We start from the raw sequence: 25,850 nt of genomic DNA, 5'->3' as shown, positions 1-25,850 counted from the left end.
AACACAAAGTTGAAATTTGGAGAGGATAAGGTTCTTATTCTGCAGGCGTCGTTTATGGAGAGATTTTTTCGAAATTCTAGCACTGGGCGTGTGAAATAGGGATAAAAGGCTTCTTTTTTAAAAAAAAAATATCGCTATTAAGACAATTTTGCAGCTAGACCTGCGAAAATTTATATTTTATTTCTCGGTCAGGAATAAGGACAAGCGTGTTTTAACATTTTTGGAAATATAACATTATGGGTATGAAATACTATGTGAATGCTTTTTTTGAAAATATATCCTTATTAAAAATACTATAGTACTTTTTAAAGCTACATCTATGAACATTGGTATTTGACTCCTCTGTTACAAAAAAAAAAAGAACGTGTTTCAGTGCTTTTGGAAATAGAGCCCCCGATCTAGAGAAATAGGGGATGAGGTCTTTTGTGAAACCATTTCATTATGAAAGCTTTCTTAAAGGTACGTCTATAAAAATTTAATAAAAAATACCTGTTTCACTGTTTTTGAAAATTCAACTCCTATGGGGGATAAATAGGGAATTGAAGTTTTCTTGGAAATATTCCATTGTGCAACCATTTTTGAAGCTAGATCTATGAAAATTTCCATTTGGATTTTATGTTGGAAGTAAAACATACACGTGTCACTGTTTTTGGAAATTCAATCCCTTTTGTTGTTACGGTCTTCAGTCCAGAGACTGGTTTGATGCAGCTCTCCATGCTACTCTATCCTGTACAAGCTTCTTCATCTCCCAATACCTACTGCAACCTACATCCTTCTGAATCTGCTTACTGTATTCATCTCTTGGTCTCCCTCTACGATTTACCCTCCACACTGCACTACAATACTAAATTGGTGATCCCTTGATGCCTCAGAATACATCCCGCCCACCGATCCCTTCTTCAAGTCAAGTTGTGCCACAAATTTCTCTTCTCCCCAATTCTATTCAGTACCTCCTCAATAGTTACGTGCTCTACCCATCTAATCTTCAGTATTCTTCTGTAGCACCACATTTCGAAAGCTTCTATACTCTTCTTGTGTTAACTATTAATCGTCCATATTTCACTTCCATACACGGTTACACTCCACACAAATACTTTCAGAAACGACTTCCTGACGTATAAATCTATACTAGATGTTGACAGACTTCTCTTCTTTAGAATCGCTTTGCTTTCCATTGCCAGACTACATTTTCTATCCTCTCTACTTCGACCATCATCAGTTATTTTGCTCCCCAAATAGCAAAACACATTTACTACTTTAAGTGTCTCATTCCCTAATCTACTTCCCTCAGCATCATCCGATTTAATTCGACTACATTCCATTATCCTCGTTTTGCTTTTGTTGATGTTCATCTTATATCCTCCTTTCGAGACCCTGTCCATTCCGTTCAACTGCTCTTCCAGGTCCTTTGCTGTCTCTGACAGAATTACAGTGTCATCGGCGAACTTCAAAGATTTTATTTCTTCTCCGTGGATTTTAATTCCTACTCCGAATTTTTCTTTTGTTTCCTTTACTGCCTGATCAATATACAGATTGAATAATATCGGGGATAGGCTACAACCCCGTCTCACTCCGTTCCCAACCACTGCTTCCCTTTCATGCCCCTCCACTCTTAAAACTGCCATCTTGTTTCTGTACAAATTGGAAATAGCCTTTCGTTCCCTGTATTTTACCCATGCCATCTTCAGAATTTGAAAGAGAGTATTCCGCTCACCATTGTCAAAAGCTTTATCTAAATCTAGAAATGCTAGAAACGTAGATTAGCCTTTCCTCGATCTATCTTCTAAGATAAGTCGTAAGGTTAGTATTGCCTCACGTGTTCCAACATTTCTACGGAATCCAGACTGATCTCCCACGAGGTCGGTTTTTACCAGTTTCTCCATTCGTCTGTGAAGAATTCGCGTTAGTATTTTGCAGCCGTCACTTATTAAACTGATAGTTCGGTAATTTTCACATCTGTCAACACCTGCTTTCTTTGGGACTGGAATTATTATATTCTTCTTGAAGCCTGAGGGTATTTCGCCTGTCTCATACGTCTTGCTCACCAGATGTTAGAGTTTCTCAGGGCTGGCTCTGCCAAAGCTATCAGTAGTTCTAAAGGAATGTTGTCTACTCCTGGGGCCTTGTTTCGATTTAGATCTTTCAGTGCACTGTCAAACTCTTCACGCAGTATCATATCTCCCATTTCATCTTCATCTACATGCTCTTCCATTTCCATAATATTGTCCTCCTGTATAGACCCTCTATACACTCCCTCCGCCTTTCTGCTTTCCCTTCTTTGCTTAGAACTGTGTCTCTTGATATTCATACAAGTGGTTCTCTTTTATCCAAGGGTCTCATTAATTTTCCTGTAGGTAGTATCATTCTTACACCTACTGATATATGCATCTACATCCTTATATTTTTCCTCTAGCCATCCCTGCTAAGCCATTTTGCGCTTCCTGTCGATCTCATTTTTGAGGCGTTTGTATTCCTTTTTGCCTGTTTCATTTACTTGATTTTTATATTTTGTTCTTTCATCAATTAATTTTAATTTCTACTAGCCCTCGTCTTTCTACCTATTCGATCTTCTGCTGCCTTTACTATCTCTCAAAGCTACCCATTCTTCATCTACTGTATGTTTTCCCCCATTCTTGTCAGTTGTTTCCTAATGCTCTCCCTGAAACTCTCTACAACCTCTGGTTGTGTCAGTTTAACCAGGTCCCATCTCCTTAAATTTCCACCTTTTTGCAGTGTCTTCATTTTTAATTTACAGTTCATAACCAATAAATTGTGGTCGGAATCCACATCTGCCCCTGGAAATGGCTTACAATGTAAAACTTGGTTCCTAAATCTCTGTCTAACCATTATATAATCTATATGAAATCTCCGAGTGCCTCCAGGCCTCTTCCATGTATACAACCTTCTGTCATGGTTCTTAAACCAATTAGTGTTAGCTATGATTAAGTTATGCTATGTGCAAAATTCTACAAGGCGGTTTCCTCTTTCATTCCTTACCCCCATTCCATATTCACCTTCTACGTTGCCTTCTCTTCCTTTTCCTCCTATCGAATTACAGTCACCCATGACTATTAAATTTTCGTCTCTCTTCAATATCTGAATAATTTCTTTTATCTCATCATACATTTCATCAATCTCTTCATCATCTGCAGAGCTAGTTGGCATATAAACTTCTACTACTGTAGTAGGCATGGGCTTCGTGTCTATCTTGGCCACAAAAATGTATTCACTATGCTGTTTGTAGTAGCTTACCTGCATTCCTATTTTCCTATTCATTATTAAACCTACTCCTGCATTACCCCTATTTGATTTTGTGTTTATAACCCTGTAGTCACCTGACCAGAAGTCTTGATCCTCCTGCCACCGAACTTCACTAATTCCCACTATATCTAACTTTAACCTATCCAGCTCCCTTTTTAAATTTTCTAACCTACCTGCCCGATTAAGGGATCTGACATTCCACGCTCCGATCAGTAGAACGCCAGTTTTCTTTCTCCTGATAACGACGTCCTCCTGTGTAGTCGCCCTGATATCCGAATGGGGCACTATTTTACATCCGAAATATTTTACTCAAAAGGACGCCATCAGCATTTAACGATACAGTAAAGCTGCATGCCCTCGGAAAAAATTACGGCTTTCAGCCGTTCGCAGTACCAGCACAGCAAGGCCGTTTGGGTTAATGTTACAAGGCTAGATCAGTCAATCATCCAGACTGTTGCCCATACAACTACTGAATAGGCTTCTGCCCCTCTTCAGGAACCACACGTTTGTTTGGCTTCTCAAGAGATGCCCCACCGTTGTGGTTGCACCTACGGTGCGGCTATCTGTATCGCTGAGGCACGCAAGCCTCCCCACCAACGGCAAGATCCATGATTCATGGGGGGGGAGGGGGGGTATTCAATCTCTAATGGGGTGAAATATGGTCTGAAATGTGTAATGGAAATGTTGCAAAACGAAACAATTTTTAAAGCCAAATCTTTGGAAATTGGTGTTTGGCTTCTCGGACAGAGATGAAAAAATACGTGTTTTGTTGTGTTTGAAAATTCAACCCCAATGGGAATGAAATAGCTGACTCATCATCGCCCAGCTCAACCCGCTAAGAATAGAAACTTGAAGTTTGGAGAGGGAGTAAATCTTATAATGTAGGGATCGTTTAAGAAAGGATTGTCTGAAGTGACACTTCTAAGGGAGTGAAACAGGGAATGAAAGGCTTTATAAAAGTATGTAACTATTAAGGGAATTTTGAAGCTGGAAGTCCGAAAACTGGTATTTGGTTTCTGAGTCAGACAATGAATAATACGAGTCTAAGCATTTTGGGAAATTCGACTACTCAGGGGGTAAAACAGAGGGCGAATGTTTTTTTGAAAATAAATAATTACAAAAGAATCACTACAGGATTTTTAAGGTTACGTTTATGCCAATTGGTATTTGACTTCTCAGTTTGAAATTTAAAAAAACTGTGTTTCAATATGTCTGGAAATTCAACCCTTAAAGGAGTGCAGTAGAAGATGAAATTTTTAAGAAAATATTTCGTTACATAAAAAAAATTTAAAGCTAAAATTATGAAAATTGGTATTTCACTTCTCGGTTCGAATTAAGAAATATTTTTAGGGGATGAAATTTCCTATGGAACTATTTCCAAAAGAACGCAAAAGATATGATTAACAAAAACTTTGAATGCCATCTACCAGAATCGCATTTTGGTCAGATGTAAATTCGGGAAAGACCATGCTTATATGGCCATAATTAGCGTGAGAAGCTTGGAAGGTGTTGCAGTTTGTGAAAAACGTACAAATTTGATTAAATAAAAAAATCTCTGCAGGCCATACAGTCTAAACGAGCGAAGCAGCGGGTTCTAAGCCTGTCCTGTGTTAAAAATTTAACGCAATAAGAGAAGTATTGCAGTTATAAACTGTGTGTTTGTATCGCGGCAGCGTAACTGACAACGAGCAAATACCCGGAGTTTATTCATCCAGCATTTGAGCATGAAAGAAATTGGCGACTTGCAATAACCTTTACACATAATTTAAAACCTTTAAGATTTTCTTGCTGACACTCTCCATAAATCTATGAAAAGAAAAAGGTTTATCGCTTGGTATTTTTTCGCTGTTTATGATGTAAAACTTCAGCAACAGACATGACATTTTAATTTATTACGTCTTTACTATAGCCGACCGGTGTGGCCGAGCGGTTCTAGGCACTGCAGTCTGGAACAGCGCGACCGCTACGGTCACAGATTCGAGTCCTGCCTCGGACATGGATGTGTGTGATGTCCTTAAGTTAGTTAGGTTTAAGTAGTTCTAAGTTCTAGGGGACTGATGACCTCAAATGTTAAGTCCCATAGTGCTCAGTGCCAGTTTTGTTAAATACCGTAGTGCTCAGAGCCATTTGAACCATGTTGTCTTTACAATAGACTATTCGCAATACCAGTTTGAAGACAGTATCCACATATACCATCGAATATACATGCGAAAATGTATCACTGTGCGAAAGACTGATCAGGGCATATGACATCCTAAACTTTTAGATGCGTGTTTTTTCATAAAATGAAGCGCAAGATACCCAGACTATATGCATCCTGTATTTCATACTGAGAGCGCTTAGCGATTTCCAACAAATTTTAAGCACGATGTTCCACTCCGTAGCGTAGCTGTAGCGTTTCCGCTTGTCACGTAAGGGGCCCGGGTTCGATTCCCGGCAGGGGACTGGGTGTTGTGTGTCCTTCGTCATCATTTTCATCATTATTGAACCGCAAGTCGCCGAAGTGGCGTCAACTAAAAAGGACTTGCAATACGGCGGCCGAACTCCCCCGCATGGGACCTCCCGGCCAACAGTGCCGTACGGTCATTTCCCTTTTTAACCATAATTTCAATAATTTTTAAAAGTTTTTCTCAAGTAATTACTTGGCGTTAAATTTTTAACACATTATTTCATTTTCAAGGTAAACATGCGTTTGTAGCTGTATAATGTACGGGAGTTCTAGCCTTTAAAGAACAGGAGTTTACTGGTAATTGCTAAATGAGAGGCTTGTCTTGCCACACCGCCTGTTGCTCGGATGACGGGATCGGGGGGTAGATCACAAGTAGTGACAAGTAGTGACTCAGATGAAGGCAGCCTAGAGCAATAGCCGAGCGTTCGTTATAATTATATTTCACATCGTGACCTATTAACACAACAGTTTTACTAAATCGTACTGTGCTGCTAGTTTGACTTACATACACTCAGGCACGAGCTACACTGATAAACCAGAACATTATGACCACCTACATAACAGCCTGTATGTCCACCTTTGCCGCAGGTGACAGCGGCGACGCACCGTGGTCTGGAAGCAATGAGACCTTGGTAAGTCGCTGGATAGGGTTGGCACCACATCTGCACACACAAGCCACCTAATTCCTGGGAGGGAATGATGAGCTGTGGCGCCGCGTTCAATCACATCGCAGATGTGTTCGATCGGTTTCAGGTCTGGCTGACCAGCACATCAATTGGAACTCACCACTTCCTCGAACCACTCCATCACACTCCTGGCCAATTGACATGGCGCATTATCTTGTTGAAAAATGCCACCTCCGTCGAGAAACATGATCGTCATGAAGTGGTGCCCGCGGTCTGCGACCAGTGTACGCTGCTCCTTAGTGGTAACGTTCCCTTGCACGAGCACCACTGGACCCAGGAATGTCCGCGTGAATGTTTCCCAGAGCTTAATGTAGCCGCCGCCAGCTTGTCTCCGTCCCGCAGTACAGGGGTGAAGGAGCTGTTCCCCTGGAAGACGACGGATTCGGGCCCTCCCATCGGCATGATGAAGAAAGTATCGAGGTCCATCAAACCATCAACGCTCTGTACAGTATCAACGTCCAGTTCCGATGGTCACGTGCACATTCCAGTCGTAGTTGCCGATGTCGTGGTGTTAACATTGCCACGTGCGCGGTTCGTCGGCTGCGGATGCCTCTCCTTAGGAGAGTTAGATGCACTGTGTGTTCAGACACACTTGTAGTCTGTCCAACATCGAAGTCTGATGTTAGTTCCGCTACAGTTCTCCGCCTGTCCTGTTTTACCAGTCTGCTCAGCCTACGACGTCCGACATCTGTAATGAGGCGTGACCGCCCAACTCCACGACTCCTTGGTATCGCCACGTGTTGAAGACACACACCACAGCAGTCTTCCAACACCTGACAAGCCATGCAGTTTCCAAAACACTCGTGCCGAACCTTCCCCATTCTACACACGGACAGCACGCTTACTGATACTACATGCACCAAAAGTTTCAAATGGCTCTGACCACTATGGGACTTAACATCTGAGGTCATCAGTCCCAAACTTAACCTAACCTAAGGACATCACACACATCAGTGCCCGAGGCACGATTCGAACCTGCGACCGTAGCGGTCGCGCGGTTCCAGACTGAATTGCCTAGAAATGCTCGGCCACTCCAGCCGGCCACTACATGCACCGTGCGTGTGTCTGACGTGCAGTCATTCCTCGCCTGGTGATGCTACTATCGTCTGGACGGGTTTATATCGACAGTACGTTGGTTGTCATAATGTTGTGGCTGATCAGTGTATATTTCCTTCATTAAGCTGAGACGCTGCAGTCATGGACTGTGCGGCTGGTCCCGGCGGAGGTTCGAGTCCTCCCTTGGGCATGGCTGTGTGTGTTTGTCCTTAGGATAATTTAGGTTAAGTAATGTGTAAGCTTAGGGACTGATGACCTTATCAGTTAAGTCCAATAAGATTTCACACACACACACATTCACACACCTTCATTAAGGGTGGTAGGACGTCAAACGGGCCGACTTGGAGCAGGGGAGGCACCACAGGACAATTTAATTTCCACTGTCTATACTTTTAAAAATAAATTCATAAAACTTTGTCAGCATGACCAGGAAGGATTCAGAATTCACACTATTAGCAATGGAACTTCGAAAATAATAACCAAATAATTTTTTTTACATGTGAAATTTCATCATTTTTTCACATACTAATGGCAGCATTTGTTGCTATAGGTACACTTTTCTGCATAAGTAAGAGAAATCCTTCGATGAATTTTGCACAGCATACAAACCATACCTGAAGGTGTATCAAACTCTGCAATTTTCCAAATCGATTAAAAACTGTGGTAAAAATTGAGACAATTAACTATAAAATTTGTGTTTTTTCTAATCATGAAGTTTAAAATACAACAGCTCATTCGTTTTTTCATAAATTAAATAAATTCTAGAGTTTCATACACCTGTAAGTATGGTATGTGTGCTGTGCCAAATTCATCGAAGAATCAAGCTAACTTACGAAGAAAAGTGTACCCATAGCAACAAATGCTGCCATTAGTGAGTGAAAAAAAAATCATGAAATTTCACACGTAAAAAAATTTATTTTGTTATGTCTTCGAACTTTCTCTGTAATGAGTGTGAATCCTGAATCCTTCCTGGTGATGCTGACAAAGTTTTATGAATTTATTTGTGAAAGTATAGGCACTGCAAATTAAAATGTCCTGTGATGCCTCTCCTACTCCAAGTCAGCCCGTTTGACGTCCTACCCCCCTTAACTCAGATATTACGGAACTCAAACAGATATTTTCTACGATATGTCGTGGCAAAGAAGTGGTTTGTCATTTTATCTGGTGTTCCTCCTGTGTTTTAATTTTGACAACAATTTCATTTTAAGCGCTGCACAGGTGCATCAGTGAGTGGCCACATCAAGTAGACGAATTAGCGAGACCCTGTTGTCTAGCTTTCCCGCGGCTGTCTGCGCAGGCGCGGCTGAAGATGGACCGCCGGACGCACAGCAGCACCCGCGACCGGCAGCTGCAGCAGCTGCTGGCGCAGCTGGGGCTGGAGGACCGTGCTGACGCGCGCATCGACGGCGCCCTGTCCGGCGGCGAGCGGAAGAGGCTCGCCTTCGCGGCAGAGGTGAGCGCTGCTCCTTCTGTGCTCTGTGCGTTACTGTCTCCGACAACAACGTCTGTGCTCAACCCCTCGACCATACTAATGCAACGGCGTAACTCCTCTGAAATGCCCCGCTCAACCCGCAGGACAGGACAGATAGAATAAATTGTGGAAAAAGGCCAAAATAAGGGGCTATCACTTACACTCGAACATACAACTTTATTATTTGACCAAACATTACAAGAGCCCAAAAAATTTTTTTTTAAACACACAGCTTTAATCTTTGGGACTTAATTACCGGCTGTAAGCCACTTTAATTTAAAAACGACTGAAGGGCAATAACTTAAAACGCAAGCATAATCAGAAATTTAAAAGGCAAGCTTTATCTTAAAACAGTTATTTTGTTAGGCTGAGGTAAACAAGTTAAGGCGAACATTTAAATCTCCAAAACATTATTTTTTTTAAATACCAAAGGCCTTACGTGAAACAGTTCCTCTATTTAGGCTGAAGGCCTTAAGAAACAACAACTAAAACTCAAACCGGCTGAAGGCCGAAGACTTAAAAATTCAATAGGTTGAAGTAAAGAAGTTAAATTCAAATCGACTGAAGGCCGAAGAGTTAAAAAATTAAAATTTTTTTAAAATGCCAAAGGGCTTACGTGAAACAGTACTTTAAACTAGGCTGAAGGCCTTAAGAGTTAAACAGCTCTAATTTAAAACACAAAACTCGCTAGAAGCCGTACAAGTACCAACAACAAGAACAAATGTAAAAAAAAGGCAGTACACACAAGAGCGCCCAGATGTTAGAGGGTCGGCCTGTAATTCAAACACTAACGCTCGCTTAAGTGAGACAGGCAGTCGGGCCAACCATTCCCGATCCGACGACAACCCAACTGACCGACAGTCAGCAGATCCACCGACAAGACAACTTCCACTTCACCCGTCCAGGTCACAACAGGGAGTTCAACGGCACAACGTAAAAGGTATTGGCCCCCACAACCAATCATACACAGAGCTGTCAAACTACACACCGTGCTGGACAGCAACAACACGATTAGAAAACTACACTGCCTGACATTTACGTCAACGCCATTTACGTCAACGCCCAGGGCAGGTAACGGGAACGGCCACAAGGCAAAAGATTCCGCTGGTGCACTTCAGTTCAAAGAACCAAATACGGTGAAACTCCATCGGAGGTTGGCTAGAATTTTCCAACTTGAAAACCACGTTGTTGCTTGCGGGAATTTCCAACAGTCGACAACGAACTCTAAACGACACAATGTGAACAGTGTTGACTTCCTGGTAGGTGAAATCAAAACTCAACTTTCGTGTCCAGGGTCGGTGGGCCACGGACCTCGTAGCAATGGGAACAGCGCCACACTCTCTGACACTGCGTAGAGAGAGCCAGCGGGCCCCGGCCAAACTACGCCCCTTAATGTATTCAAGAGTAGCTTCACATATCTGTAAAAATGAAGTACTAACAAAATGTCAGTTTGGTTTCCAGAAAGGTTTTTCAACAGAAAATGCCATATATGCTTTCACCAGTCAAATGTTGAATGATCTGAATAACCGAACACCACCCATTGGGATTTTTTGTGATCTCTCAAAGGCTTTTGATTGTGTAAATCATGAAATTCTGCTAGACAAGCTCAAGTATTGTGGCATGAGTGGGACAGTGCACAAATGGTTTAATTCGTACCTAACTGGAAGAGTGCAGAAAGTTGAAATAAGTAGTTCTCGTAACATGCAAAGATCAGCACATTCCTCAAACTGGGGAACTATCAAGAATGGGGTTCCACAAGGGTCAGTCTTGGGTCCTTTGTTGTTCTTATTATATATTAATGACTTGCCATTCTATATTCATGAAGAGTTCTCTTTGCTGATGATACAAGTATAGTAATCACACCTGACAAACAAGAATTAACTGATTAAATTGTCAATACTGTCTTTCAGAAAATTACTAAGTGGTTCCTTGTAAACGGACTCTCACTGAATTTTGATAAGACACAGTACATACAGTTCCGTACAGTGAATGGTATGACGCCATTAATAAATATAGACCTTAATCAGAAGCATATAGCTAAGGTAGAATATTGCAAATTTTTAGGTGTGTCCATTGATGAGAGATTAAATTGGAAGAAACACATTGATGATCTGCTGAAACGTTTGAGTTTAGCTACTTATGCAATAAGGGTCATTGCAAATTTTGGTGATAAACATCTTAGTAAATTAGCTTACTACGCCTATTTTCACTCATTGCTTTTATATGGCATCATATTTTGGGGTAATTCATCACTGAGGAATAAAGTATTTATTGCACAAAAGCGTGTAATCAGAATAATAGCTGGAGTCCACCCAAGATCATCCTGCAGACATTTATTTAAGGATCTAGGGATATTCACAGTAGCTTCTCAGTATATATACTCTCTTATGAAATTTGTTATTAACAACCAAACCCAATTCAAAAGTAATAGCAGTGTGCATAACTACAATACTAGGAGAAAGGATGATCTTCACTATTCAAGATTAAATCTAACTTTGGCACAGAAAGGGGTGAATTATACTGGCACTAAAGTCTTTGGTCACTTACCAAATAGTATCAAAAGTCTGACAGATAACCAACAAGTATTTAAGAAGAAATTAAAAGAATTTCTCAATGACAACTCCTTCTACTCCATAGAGGAATTTTTAGATATAAATTAAGAAAAAAAAATAAAAAAAATAAAAATAAAAATAAAAAATAAAGAAAAACTAAAAAACACAATAAAATAAAGTTGTTATATTAACTTAAGTATGTTGTTAAATTAACCTAATTATGTCATGTATTGGAAAATTCGACTCGTTCCACATCATTACGAAATGTCGTATTCATGATCCATGGAACTAGTATTAATCTAATCTAATCTAATCTAATCCGAGAATTCTTCACTGCTCCACGCCAGCCGACCGATTCGTCAGAGCCAGTACGCCGACAACATTTAAATTAACTTGTCAGTTAAAATCACACAAACTACCCACAGTTTCAAGAACACTTACACGAAGAACTAGACAATGCTAACGGCAGTGCTTGCACAATAACAGGGACGAATCACGAGTCGGCACATACAACCAACCCATAAGCGATCGCCGGCCAAATACACGTCCTCCGGCAAGACCACCGACCGACGGCCAACCGAAGTCTTCGGCACTCCAACCATGTGTGTCGGCAACCGTCGGGCGAGTCATGGCGGTCCGGACCTCACTGCTGCCACGCTCCGACTGAATTTCTGCCGCGTGCCAACTCAAACACTGCCAGGTCCGAACTAACAACACACGACGACTGGGGAAGTAACAGCAGTCCAGCAAAGACAATACGGCAGGGACTATATCGATAAGAGCTGCTGCTGCCGCTCACGGGCAGGCAAGGCAGCAACTCAGTGACACCAGTAATTGAAAATTAACTTAACGAGGTGGCAGTACTGTAAAAACAAGATGTAAAATAAGAAATGTTACTAACACGTGCCACGCATGGCTCATCGCCATCTTGTATCTCAAGAAATAGGTCACTGATGTAGTCACTGAAAATCCGTAGAGCTGTATTTCGCCGCTATTCGGAAGGCTGCATATGAACTCCGTAAGCCACTGTCCAGCTTCTGTCTGACTCTTTCATCTATTGCATTTCGCATGGAACGGCGCGGTTGTTTGAGGTTCGTCCCACAGAAACAATGCCATTCGCGTTGCGGTAATTTCTTCTTCTGCAGTCAGTTCCACAATACAACCAGCAGCATTATACGTGTCTAACGGGTGCAACAAATGTTTTTCAGTATCAGGTTAGCTGAACTATCAACTGAAAGGTAGTTTACTAGTGAAAACTTTGATATATTGTCAGCTGCTTGAGACCAATACACTACCAGTTCCGTGGTAAAGTTATAGTATACGCATTGACACGCAGTCACATTCACTCATTATAGCCAGCCTTTGGTGGTTAACCGAAACCGATACCAAAAAGATTACAAAACAGTTTCTCACACAATTTGACCACTATGAATGTTCAGATTGCGGTCACGGCTTATATATCACGGCACTCGTATTTTGGTTATTCAACAGCCATAGTTTGCAATTGAAATCGGAATTTCAAGTCTTCGTCTTCCTCGCACGTCCTCATTCACATTGCGACACTCCTCGAAAAAATTTGTAATCACTATTCCGCAAAATTTGCACATCTGTTCAGAGCTCCTTATATCCGCGTCTGAACATGATCGAGCCTGGGCTCCGAACTGTACTTAGGCTTCACAGCTCAATTCTCTTCTCGTATTTTGATAGGCGCGAACGTACTGTTATCTGATAGGCTCATATACATCGCAACAATCCAATATTAGTACTCAACCGTGTAATCACGCGTCTTTTATTTTTGATCAGTCACATTTTAATAGCTTTTATGAACGATGTATCAAAAGAACAAATTTATAAAATAGACGCGTATCAAAAACACTGCCTCATAAATAACAAAATTACCATAAAATATTTCTTGTTTTCTCAGGCTAGTTGCACTTTAGAATTCGCCCAGAGTATGGTTTACTCTCTCAGTAGACGCTTCTCAAGCTAACGTATTCTCAGTTAGCATACATAACAATACTCATTTATTTAATGCTTCCAATCACACCATCATTCACGTTAATAACTAAACAAATTAGCAATAATCAATGAAAGCCGCAATAATCATAACAAATACAGTTTTGTTTCCAAAATGTACAGTTTTAACTGCCTGGTAATGTCGTAGTCCGTAAGATGCTGGCATCTCTCCGCCACGGTCGTAACTACTGGCAACTAGCTACTGGATCAGAGCGCATCTGTCACGCCACAACCGTGGCTCATTATATCTGCCTGCTCGCTTCTGTCTCTTACTTGGGCGCGATGCAAGGCGCTAAGCTCATGCAAATTTAAACATCGGTAACATTATCTTGACCCTGTTCATATCCATATAGGCACTTTTCAGTATTCCTGCTCATTGCACAAATAAAGGTAAATATGTACATTTCCAACCAAAACAGGGTACTTTATGAAATTATTGGCGCAACGGTAGAGACAAGCTGGAAAAACACTGTGCTGAGTTGTTTAGAAAGCTGTTCTTTCCTGTTGATCTGTTGACTTTGTTCCTTTTGCCGCCCTATCGCCATAGCTGCTCTCTATAAGCAGGTGATCTCTACATCGTACGCACATAGGAAGATCACCTGGTTCTACAAAATACTCGTAGCTAACAGTCCCCCACGCCTGGACTCTGCGGTTGCATTTGACACTCTGTGTCACGTCCGCGCTCACCCCACTCAAGACCATCGGCATTTCTTGGTACACCTGGCATCTGGAGAAGTCGCGAAGCAATGCTTCCTTCAATTCTTGAATATCAAACACATCTTTTCTGTCTGTATACAGGCATCACCGCCTCATCAGTGACTGAAATAACACTGCACTACGCTGGGACAACTTGGAGAATTTACAGTGGCCGAAATGTGAATGTAATACCACTACTCATGACTTATGAGGAGATGAAAATCTTCACTCAGACTTCATGCTGTATTGTGGAAGGTACACTTCAGCAATGAGGTTCGCTAGGCTTCAGAGTACCATAAAACACAACACGCGCAATAGTGATTGTACCATTTCTATCAAAATGGCCACGAGTAAGACAATTACTGAGAGACGGTTCATAGTCAATGTAGTCATTTTTTATTACTCAGTCCGCTATATACACTGAAGGGCCAAAGAAACTGGTACACCTGCCTAATATCGTATAGGGCCCCCGCTTGCTCGCAGAAGTGCCGCAACACGACGTGGCATGGACTCGACTAATGTCTGAAGTAGTGCTGGAGGGAACTGACACCATGAATCCTGCAGGGCAGTCCATACATCCCTAGGAGTACGTGGGGGTAGAGATCTCTTCTGAACAGCACGTTGCAAAGCCTCTCAGATATGCTCAATAATGTTCATGTGTGGGGAATTTGTTGCCCAGCGGTGTTGTTTAATCTCAGGAGAGCGTTCCTGGAGCCACTCTGGACATGTGGGGCGTTGGATTGTTCTGCCGGAATTGCCCACGTCCGTCAGAAAGCACAATGGACATGAATGGATACAGGTAATCAGAAACCATGCTTACGTACGTGTCACCTGTCAGAGTGTCGTATCAGGGCGTATCAGAAGTCCCATATCATTCGAACTACACTCGCCGTTACAGAGCCTCCAACAGCTTGAACAGTCCGCTGCAGATATGGAGGGTCCTTCGATTCCTGAGGTTGTCCATATGCGTATACCTCCACTCGCTCGATACAATTTGAAACGAAACTCATCTGACCAGGTAACATGTTTACAATCATCAACAATCCAATTTCGCCAGACGAGGCGTAAATCTTTGTGTCGTGCAGTCATCAACAGTACACGAGTGGGTCTTAGGCTCCAAAAGCCCATATCGATGATGTTGCGTTGAATGGTTCGCACGCTGACATTTGTTGACGGCCCAGCACTGAAAACTACAGCAATTTGCGGAAGGGTTGCATTCTGTAACGTCGAACGATTCTCTTCAGTCGTCGTTGGTCCCGTTCTTGCAGGATCTTTTTCCCGCCAAGGCGACGTCGGAGATTTAATGTTTTACCGGATTCCTGATATTCAGAGAGCACACGTAGAATGGTCGTACGGGAAAGTCCACACTTCATCGCTTCCTCGGAGATGATGTGTCACATCGCTCGTTCAAACTTGCTTACATTTTGATAACCTGCCATTGTAGCAGCAGTAACCTATCTAACAACTACGACGGATACTTGTTGCCTTATATAGGCGTTGCCAACCGCAGCGCCGTTTTTTTATCTTTATATGTCTCTGTATTTGAGAACTCATTCCTATACCAGTTTCTTTGGCGCTCAGTGTACAAGACATAACTCTGGTTCGAAAGACAGCCGATTTCAGCTACAGTATTCGACAAGTTTCATCGTGAATCAAGGTCCTACTCCAGTTAATGGATATTTCCAATAAATTCTAAATCCTACTTCCTGTGGAAGACTGGCTGTAGTCTTTTATCCGCTGTATCTAGTTGTAACTAGAAGGCTGGCCGTCTGTTCTGGAAGTAGAACCACCGATTGAGTGTTTAGGCGATTCCCTTTTGTCGGTTCGGGCAGTCCACATAAATACCTGGCGGGCAGAAAGACATCGAGCGAACCTCTACTTCCGCGTATGTGATTGCACCTGAAAAGTGGGGGTGGCAAAAGTGGTGCCCTCTGTAGGTCAGACCGAAACATTGTCTCGCTGCTTAACGCCTGTTGGGAAGGCAACCCAAATATCACGGCTGTATCGCAGGCAGCTCTAAGCCCCGCGGGATTCAGCACTCGCGTGTTGACACATTTACATTGCACAGAAGTTTTAACGCGTCAGTTTTTCTAAACCCGCATTGCGATATGTAAGTCTGAAATTTGGCTCAAAGAAGCCTACAATCTCCTCTATAATGGTGCAAAAGCGTGGTGCCCTCCGAAGTCACTCCTGGACACGACGACGCTTCATACACATGCGAAAAGATGGCCACAGCACGGAGGTTCATGTGACCTGTAAGGTGGGTTAATTATGTGACATTAGCACCAAATTTCATCACAATTCTACCCAATGCCACCGTAGACGTGTCACACGTTGGAAAGGTCAGCATAACCCCTCTTACCCACGTTTCAGCCCTTCGTTTGACGTCTCTACGATGGAACTCATGGTTATTGTAATTGGGGAAAACATTCCCCGCACGGAAAGGCCTCATGAAGTAGCGTAATGTGCGTCAATAAAACCATCCTTCCATTTCGACGTTGATTCTCACACATTTCGCAGTCGAAAATGAAAGTTCGCAATGCGATGAGCAAAGAAAAACGTTCTTGACAACCAATGACACTGCCGAAACCCTAGGACGTTGCAGCCTTTCTCTGATGACACTGTGAGGCTGCTTCTTCATTGAACGTGGTCTTCCCCCTTTGGAGTGTAGCGCGACAGCAATTTTTGCTTTCATTTGCAGAGACCAGAGACAGTTTAAAAGAGACACTAGAGACGGCGGTTTAAAAGTAATCGACGAAATTTCAGCGTGATCCGATGCAACAAAGGGTACTTACACTTTTTAAGTCTTCCTGTTTCCCACCCTCCCGTAGTGTGACCATGGAGACATATAACTTTAATATATTGTTGTTGTTGCGGTCTTCAGTCCAGAGATTAGTTTGATGCAGCTCTCCATGCTACTCTATCCTGTGCAAGGTTCTTCATCTGCCAGTACTTACTGCAACCTACATCCTTCTGAATCTGTTTAGTATATTCCTCTCTTGGTCTCCCTCTACGATTTTTATCCTCCACGTTGCCCTCCAATACTAACTTGGTGATCTCTTGATGCCTCAGAATATGCCCTACCAACCGATCCCTTCTTCTAGTCAAGTTGTGCCACAAACTCCTCCCCAATTCTATTCAATACCTCTTCATTAGTTATGTGATCTACCCATCTAATCTTCAGCAACACCACATTTCGAAAGCTTCTATTATCTTCTTGTCTGAACTATTTATCGTCCACGTTTCACTTCCATACAGGGCTACACACCATACAAATAGTTTTAGAAAAGACTTCCTGACGCTTAAATCTATACCCGAAGTTAACAAATTTCTCTTTTTCAGAAACGCTTTCGTTGCCATTGCCAGTCTTCATTTTATATCCTCTCTACTTCGACCATCATCAGTTATTTTGCTCACCAAATAGCAAAACTCATTTACTACTTTAAGCGTCTCATTTCCTAGTCTAATTCCCGCAGCATCACCCGATTTAATTCGACTACATTCCATTATCCTCGTTTTGCTTTTGTTGATGTTCATCTTATATCTCCTTTCAAGACACTGTCAATTCCGTTCAGCTGCTCTTCCAGGTCCTTTGCTGTCTATGACAGAATTACAATGTCATCGGCGAACCTCCAAGTTTTTATTTCTTCTCCATGGATTTTAATTCCTACTCCGAATTTTTCTTCTGTTTCCTTTACTTTTTGCTCGATATACAGATTGAATAATATCGGGGAGAGGCTACAACCCTGTCTCACTCCCCTCCCAACCACTGCTTCTCTCTGATGCCCCTCGACTCTTAAAACTGCCATCTGGTTTCTGTACAAATTGGAAATAGCCTTTCGCTCCCTGTATTATTACCCCTGCCATCTTCAGAATTTGAAAGACAGTATTCCGGTCAACATTGTCAGTAGCTTTCTCTAAGTCTACAAATGTTAGAAAAATGAGTTTGCCTTTCCTTAATCTATCTTCTAAGATAAGTCGTAGGGTCAGTATTGCCACACGTGTTCCAACATTTCTATGGAATCCAAACTGTTCTTCCCCGAGGTCGGCTTCTACCAGTTTTTCCATTCGTCTGTAAAGAATTCGTTTTAGTATTTTGCAGCCATGGCTTATTAAACTGATAGTTCGGTAATTTTCACATCTGTCAACACTTGCTTTCTTTGGGGTTGGAATTATTATATTCTTCTTGAAGTCTGAGGGTATTTCGCGTGACTCGTACATCTTGCCAAGTAGATGGTAGAGTTTTGTTAGGCCTGGCTCTCCCAAGGCTGTCAGTAGTTATAATGGAATGTTGTCTACTCCTGCGGCCTTGTTTCGACTTAGGTCTTTCAGTGCTCTGTCTAAATGTTCACGCAGTATCATATCTCTTATTGCATCTTCATCTACATTCTCTTCCATTTCTATAATATTGTCCTCAAGAACATCGCCCTTGTATAGACTGTCTATATATAGAGGCGAATAAATGGTCAAACGTTCTGTCTAAGATCCTTCCAGTTCGGCAACATCCTCGGCAACACCCATGCACCTTAACTGAGCCCATTATAAATGTACCTCTCAGAAACTTCGGCTTACTTCCAGCCTCGCGGCTGCTCCTGCGGTTGAGGCGCTAGACAACCACTTAGATACGCCTTCGATGAGGTTTGCTACCATCATGCGCTATAATAGTCGAATTGCTGAAATTTTGTCGAAGTTTCCGATAGACACATTTTAACCTGATCAACTAAGCTGCATGGCTAGCTCCGAGGGTATTGCCAAATTCGGGTTCTTAGAGGGACCCTTTTCAATGAATATATATATTTATTTATTATGTAAAATGAATGGATGAAAATGGGGAAGAAATGGCTTTAAATGTTTTTGTTATTTACTCTTTCAGTACGAACTTTGTTGTAGAACCCCTTTTTTTTACGTTTGGTAATAAAAAGTCATTTAGACAGAATTAAGCATATTTAAAATTACGTGAACTTTAGTAACCCTCTCATGCGGATAAATTCAAACTAACTGATTAATAATATTTATGACTTTGAAAATTATTTAAATTAAATTTTTTACGTATTTCGGCCTTGGCACACATTTTCTAAATGCAGTGGGTTTTTAAATATTTACTGAATTCTTTCCCCGGCGTTAGCTATGGAACACAAGACTGTCTGTGTTAGCATAAAATGGTTAAATATTGCCAAGTCGACCTGAACGTTTAATTATCATTGACAAAACACACTTCACTATACGTTAAATTATTTGCTTTAGAAATTGAAAGAACCGACAGATTAACAACTTCAACGTTAATTATCCGCCTATGAGTGCACAAATGTAAAACCAGTAATAAATTCAGTCAGCCTCAGAATCGCTGTAAAAGAAAAATATTTCGTAATTCACTGCTAATTTTACCTGCTCCCGATTTACGGGTTTGGTTAATTTTATAGCGGAACAATTTTTTAAATGTACCGCCGCTGCAAATCGTTCGGTCGCGGCACAGCCCAACAACACCAACGATAATCGCTAAAAGTACTGAAAATTCTTTAAAGAAATATTATAGATGACATGGGCAAGCTAATTTACATTAGTAATACACCATTTTGATAAATTATAATATATTTAGACCACAACAATAATTAAAATTACACACCTTTTTAATTTCTCCTCTAATGGCGGCTAAAGACAGATACAGACAAAAGAAGTCTACTCATGCCTATAATGCTACGTCACAGGTTCCTCTCTCTCTCAGCTCTCGAGGAAGACGACAAAGAATGCACATTATGTAGTGCTATTTATACTATTGCTGATTATTAATATCTCTTTGTGATCTTACAACATTATTTTCCTCTGTGGCTATATTTTACATTTTTTCATCGCAGATATTAACTTATTTCGTAATTACATTATGAGTATAGAAATATTACAATCATAAATACATCGAGAATACTATTACAGAAAATATTACAATAATAACCAACGTCCTTTATACAAAATTAAATAATATTTTTTGTTAAACAATTACAGTACATACGAGTTGCTTCATGGCGGCGTACATAGTACAATTAAACGTCATTTCAGTTTATTAACAGTGTGTGCGCTGCCAGGGAACGTTACACCTTTTATTCGCACGCATGTTAATGTTGCATTATCCTGTGATCACGTCGCAGGAAAGCGGAAAACAGGAGGGTTTAGAAATCGTAAATACTCCTTAACGCTTCGGATGACGTTGAAACTGCGTCGAATGGTTTTGAACGGTTTCTGTTGGTTCCAGCTTGTACACGAGAGCAAAAACTGCGATCGTGCTGCACTTCAAAGGGGTCAGATCACGTTCAATGAGGATGCAGCGCCACAATGTCCGCCGGCCTCTGTGTCCGAGCGGTTCTAGGCACTTCAGTCCGGAACCGCGCTGCTGCTACGGTCGCAGGTTAGAATCCCGCCTCGGGCATGGGTGTGTGTAACGTTAAGTTAGGTTTAAGTAGTTCTAAGTCTAGGGGACTGATGACCTAAGATGTTAAGTCCCATAGTGCTCAGAGGCATTTGAATTTGAACCACAATGTCCTTAGAGAAGAGTTGAAACGTGCAACGGTATCAGCAGTGTGAAGGGTTGTCAGGAGCCACTTCCTCTTGTTCATCGCACTGCGAGCTGTCGTTTTCGACCGCGCAATGTGTGGGAATCAACGGCCAAAATAAAGGGGTTGTTTCGTTGGCTCCCTTTAAGCAGCCTCCTTAGGCATTTTCTTATCGATTCTGAGCGGCGGTGTGTCTGGAATGTTTTCCTCGGCCAACCGTAAGATAACCGCATTTCTGACCTCCATCGCAGTGTAATATGTTGATTATTCCTTGCTACTGTATTGTTATCTTGAAGCTGTGAGAAAGGAGGACAGGCGTTCCAAGGCGCGGAAGCAGAGACGATGCTGAGCGCAGACGAAACTAGGATAGATATTGTTACATAAAGTAAACCGTAAGGGGAGAGCCTTGCGAAAATGCAGACGCTCCCAGACGCGGTCCCAGGGCGTTAGTTACTCTTCAAGGAATTAACATGTAACTTCATATGTCGTCTAGACACTGTAATAGGTTGTCACAGTAAACTTTGTAACCAACAGGCACGTACTAGAGTATAAAGCCAGTTTGATACCAGTCCTGAGAACAGCAACGCCAGTAGACTCGCAAGGATTAGAAAGAGAGCGAAAATGCCAAAAAACTGCTGACCTAGCAGTCCCTACTCTGGGGAGCCCGAGGGGCGGGGCTAAATGACGTATAACAATAATGCTGCAAGCCTTATTTGGCAGAGCAGTTACGTTTGATACCAAATACGGACTTAGTTAGTGCAACTGCATTAACATCCCCGCCTTAGGAGCAGTAGAGGGGGCCTAACTAAACCGTGATTGGCAGGCACCTGCAAGAGATCTACGGGATTGGCTGGGTGGCTAAGTGGGAAAAACAGTGCCCCCACCCGACTCTCTAAAACCCCTAGATTCCGAATTTTTGCAGAGTTCTCGGTCAGACGATCTGGGCGCCGAATCCGTCGACTCCAGCCTCGGTCCAGCTCCGCGTAAGTCTGCTCTCTCTCTCTCACTCTCGGAGTGCCTCAGTGAACAGTGTCACATTAATTATGTTTTGTTTTGCAACTAAGTTGTTGCCTTAAGACGCTGCTAGTGTTTGCTGCTGTGGTTAGCATCCACTCCTGGGACTTCTGCACTGCCTTCTGTTGTAACAATGTTATTCATGCTTTTTCTAACCGTAGAACTAGCCTCCAGCGTATTGGTTAGTCCTGTCTGGAATAAACAACTATTTCAAAACCCTGTCCAAGAGTCTCCACAACGAGTTCCCTACCAAGTCTCACCACCTGCATTTCTAGTAAATGCCTGTACCAGTGTTGGCTCAGATAGGAGAAACAATCAAATGCCTTCACTGTGAATTGTCCTTCTGCCTTCTTCTCTGTACCGCTCGGGAGCGCAGACTGACCAGTAACCCCTTTTTCCCGCTCCCCCTGTGTCAGGACACGGCAGCAGAGGCGTTAAAACAAGAGAGAAACGTCAGTAACAGGAGCTGTGACGACCTTCCCATCGTGTGACGTGTCCACTGTGGCGTTGGGCAGGTTTGTGTTCTGGCGCGACCACAAGCTCCGGAATGATGAAGAAGAACGCCATAGCAGAAACGGCGGTGAAACGACATCGGCCAATGGTGCACTGATTAGGACCGCACGACGAGAGGAGCGTCCTATAGCCGAAGAGAAAATAAGTACCGCTCCTACCAACCTGACCGCACAGTTTCAGCTCAGTACTAGACGGAGACAAGCAGATCAGCACAGTATTAGCACAGCACTAGACCAAGCCCAGCGGAGAGCATTACGATAGCAGTGACGTGTGATCCATATCAATTGCTTACATGGACAGCAACGGATTTTGATAGTTTGCATGTCACCTATCGCTTGCGACACCGTTGTAAATTCAAAGTTAAATATTGTCAATCTTCGATTAAGTATCCGGTGTGCAGCCGCAAGAATTCTCCTTCTTCCTCTAATATCCCGGCTGTATAACGTTCAGCCATCTTCAGAGTGAGCCGCAAGACTGCCGCTACACTGCTCGCTTCGTCCCTTTATAATCGTGTACTGCGCAACTGCGCATGCGGCCACAGATGCAAATGCGCCAGAGACATTGGTCGGCGGCAGAGACGTGCACAATGCGAGAGTTACATCTACGACTCCGCAGTCGACCTGTGTTGTCATGTCGATATATCATTGTGAGCTGCACTGTGACGACGTCTTTGTGAGTTTATTACAGCAAGTGCAGTATTCCATGATTTATCAAGGTTGAAACCACTATCCCTATCAATTAAATTCGTCGTCAAGCGAATTTCAATTGCCTCCTTCACTATCGAGTCCCAAAAAGATGATGTAGTGGCCAAAATTTCGACGTTGTCATACAACAAACTGTGGCCAGTGTCAATACAGTGCTCGGCCACTGCCGACTAGGTAGGTTGTAAAAGTCGTCTGTACCTCCGGTGTTCTGTTCATCTTTCTTCGGCAGTACGAGTCGTTTGTCCGATGTAAGCAAGGCCACATTCACATGGAATTTTGTAAATTCCAGAGTTTTGGAGCAGCAAATCATCTTTGATGGAGCCCACGAGTGCTGCTGTCTTGGGTGGAGGACGGAAAATCACTTTTACTTTGTGTCTGCTGAGAATTCGTCCTATTTTTGATGAGAGGCTCCCCACATATGGCAGGAAGGCCATTGATTTAAAGGTTTCTTCGTCTTTCTTTGTGGCCTCTTTTTTTTTTTCGAGTGCCTTCTGTATTTCCTGTGGGGAGTACCCATTGTCTTCAAACACTCTTTGTAAGACATCTGAACTCCCTCAACGATCAAATAAAGTTCACAGTCGAAATTGAAAAGGAGGGATGCCTTCCATTGTTGGATGTTCTGCTTCGGCGCTGAGAGGATGACACTTTGGGACATGAAGTGTATCGGAAGCCGACGCACACGGATTTGTATTTTCTTACAAATCCTGCCCAGACGATGAATGTTCTCCGACCTCTGACGCACAGAGAGCGTATTATTTCTGACGAAAGCAGTCTGCTAGATGAACTCTCTCGCTTAGAAAGAGATCGCTTCTCCCATCCATTCGTGTCTCGTATTGTTCGTGGAAGGAAAGGTTTTCGGTATGCCTCTGTGTGGGCTCTAATCTCTCTGATTTTATCCTCATGGTCTCTTCGCGAGATATGCGTGGGAGGGAGCAGTATACTGCTTGACTTCTCGGTGAAAGCATGTTCTCGAAACTTCAACAAAAGCCCGTACCGAGCTACTGAGCGTCTTTCTTGCAGAGTCTTCCAGTGCAGTTTATCTATCATGTCCGTAACGCTTTCGCGATTACTAAATGATCCTGTAAAGAAGCGAGCTGCTCGCCGTTGGATCTGCTTTACCGACGATTAATTTTATATGGTCATTCCATTTTAAATCACTCCTAATGCCTACTGCCATATAATTTATGGAATTAACTGCTTCCAGTTGCTGACCTGCTATATTGTAGCTAAATGATTTCTTTCTATGTATTCGCAGCACATTACACTTGTCTACATTGAGATTCAATTGCTATTCCCTGCACCATGCGTCAATTCGTTGCACATCCTCCTGCATTTCAGGACAATTTTCTTTTCTTACAACTTCTCGATATACTACAGCATCATCCGCAAAAAGCCTGAGTGAACTTCCGATGTTATCCACAAGGTCTATTATATATATTGTGAATAGCAACGGTCCTACGACACTCCCCTGCGGCACACCCGAAACCACTCTTACTTCTCTCCATTGAAAATGACATGCTGCGTTCTGTTATCTAGGAACTCTTTAATCCAATCACACAATTGTTCTGACAGTCCATATGCTCTTACTTTGTTCAGTAAACGACTGTGGGGAGCTGTATCAAACGCCTTGAGGAAGTCAAGAAACACGGCATCTACCTGGGAAACCGTGTCTATGGCCCCCTGAGTCTGGTGGACGAATAGCGCGAGCTGGGTTTTGATACGTCGTGGTATGGGCAGACTTAACCAAAACGTAAGGTAAGCACAGCTCAAAGGCTGCAGGGAGTGAAAGCGTAGACCCAAATGAGGTTACAGTTTCAAACACAATTTAATTTTATTAAACATTAAAACACACTTGTTCACTGGTAGACATATATATATATATATATATATATATATATATATATATATATATATATATATATATCACAAAACACAATAAATTTTTTTAAACTCGAAGCTGAACTTTCACAACTGTAATGTCAGAATGACAAGCTTAAGATTCAAGATAAGGAGATAATCACGGTCTGAAGGACGCAACACCTTTGATTAATTATTGACCAATACAATAAGTTACTGAAAGGAATGACTGTAATCAATCGGCCAGAAGGGCCAATCAAATATAACCACAATTGCTGTTTTGATAATGCTACAAGAATGCAAAACCAACAGTTAATTTACTTCGTCCAAAGGAGCAGTAAAGACCAAAAGACAAATTCATATACCAAAGGTTTTCTTTTAATGAAACAAGCTAACAAGATAAAGTTAATAACCAAAAGGGGGTAGTGACGTCGCCCCTCGGCCTGAAGGGCCTGAATATCAGTAGTAATAAATATTTGAGAATGGTTGAAGTTAGTGAGTTAGCACTTAAAACCAGCCCGCGCTCCTCACCACTAGGAAAAATTTACAATCAGCTGTGCTACGACTGCCTGCAATATGGCACACAACAGCAGAACTACTAGAAACTTCACCAACGTGGTGAATCGTCCACATAGGGTATGACAGCAACTCTCTATAAAATAAAAATTACTAAACATTGAAACACACGGTTCAAAATATAACGCCTATCTAGGCAGGAATTGTTAATGACGCCCACTGGCCTTCGTAAATCTTCGACTTAGTAAATGTGACGGCCAGTACTAAATAATAATACCACTCAACAAATTGTAAAATACAAGATCGTTATTGCACTTGGGTCAGAATAAAATTTCAACCACAGATAATATTTTAGGTTCAGTTATTAAGGCACAGAGAGTTAATACTGTTTTCTAGTGATAGTTACACTTGTCAGTATAACACCAGATCATTGAATCGGGATTTCGGGCATGCCTGAGCCTACTAAAATTGCGAAACACCATGACACACGACCTTAGAGCAAAACACACCCGACGAC

At 42.2% G+C, this 25,850-nt stretch overlaps 1 protein-coding gene across 4 annotated transcripts in view; it reads left to right on the top strand.

Moving 5' to 3' along the window:
- The window catches only part of LOC126251689 (protein scarlet-like), a 327,742-nt gene that overhangs the window by 194,659 nt on the left and 107,233 nt on the right, over nt 1-25,850 (top strand). For all 4 annotated transcript variants that reach the window (XR_007545773.1, XR_007545771.1, XR_007545772.1 and 1 more), the window contains one exon: nt 8,750-8,905. Coding sequence is in view for 1 of the 4 variants with exons in the window: in XM_049952276.1 (XP_049808233.1) it covers nt 8,750-8,905 (156 nt within the window). In the remaining 3 variants the exon portion in view is untranslated. The remainder of the gene's footprint in view (nt 1-8,749; nt 8,906-25,850) is intronic.

The sequence above is a fragment of the Schistocerca nitens genome, chromosome 4 (assembly GCF_023898315.1).
Source record: "Schistocerca nitens isolate TAMUIC-IGC-003100 chromosome 4, iqSchNite1.1, whole genome shotgun sequence".
Classification (NCBI taxonomy): domain Eukaryota; kingdom Metazoa; phylum Arthropoda; class Insecta; order Orthoptera; family Acrididae; genus Schistocerca; species Schistocerca nitens.
The sequence above is the reverse complement of the archived record's forward strand: the minus strand, read 5'-3'. Positions and strand labels throughout refer to the sequence as shown.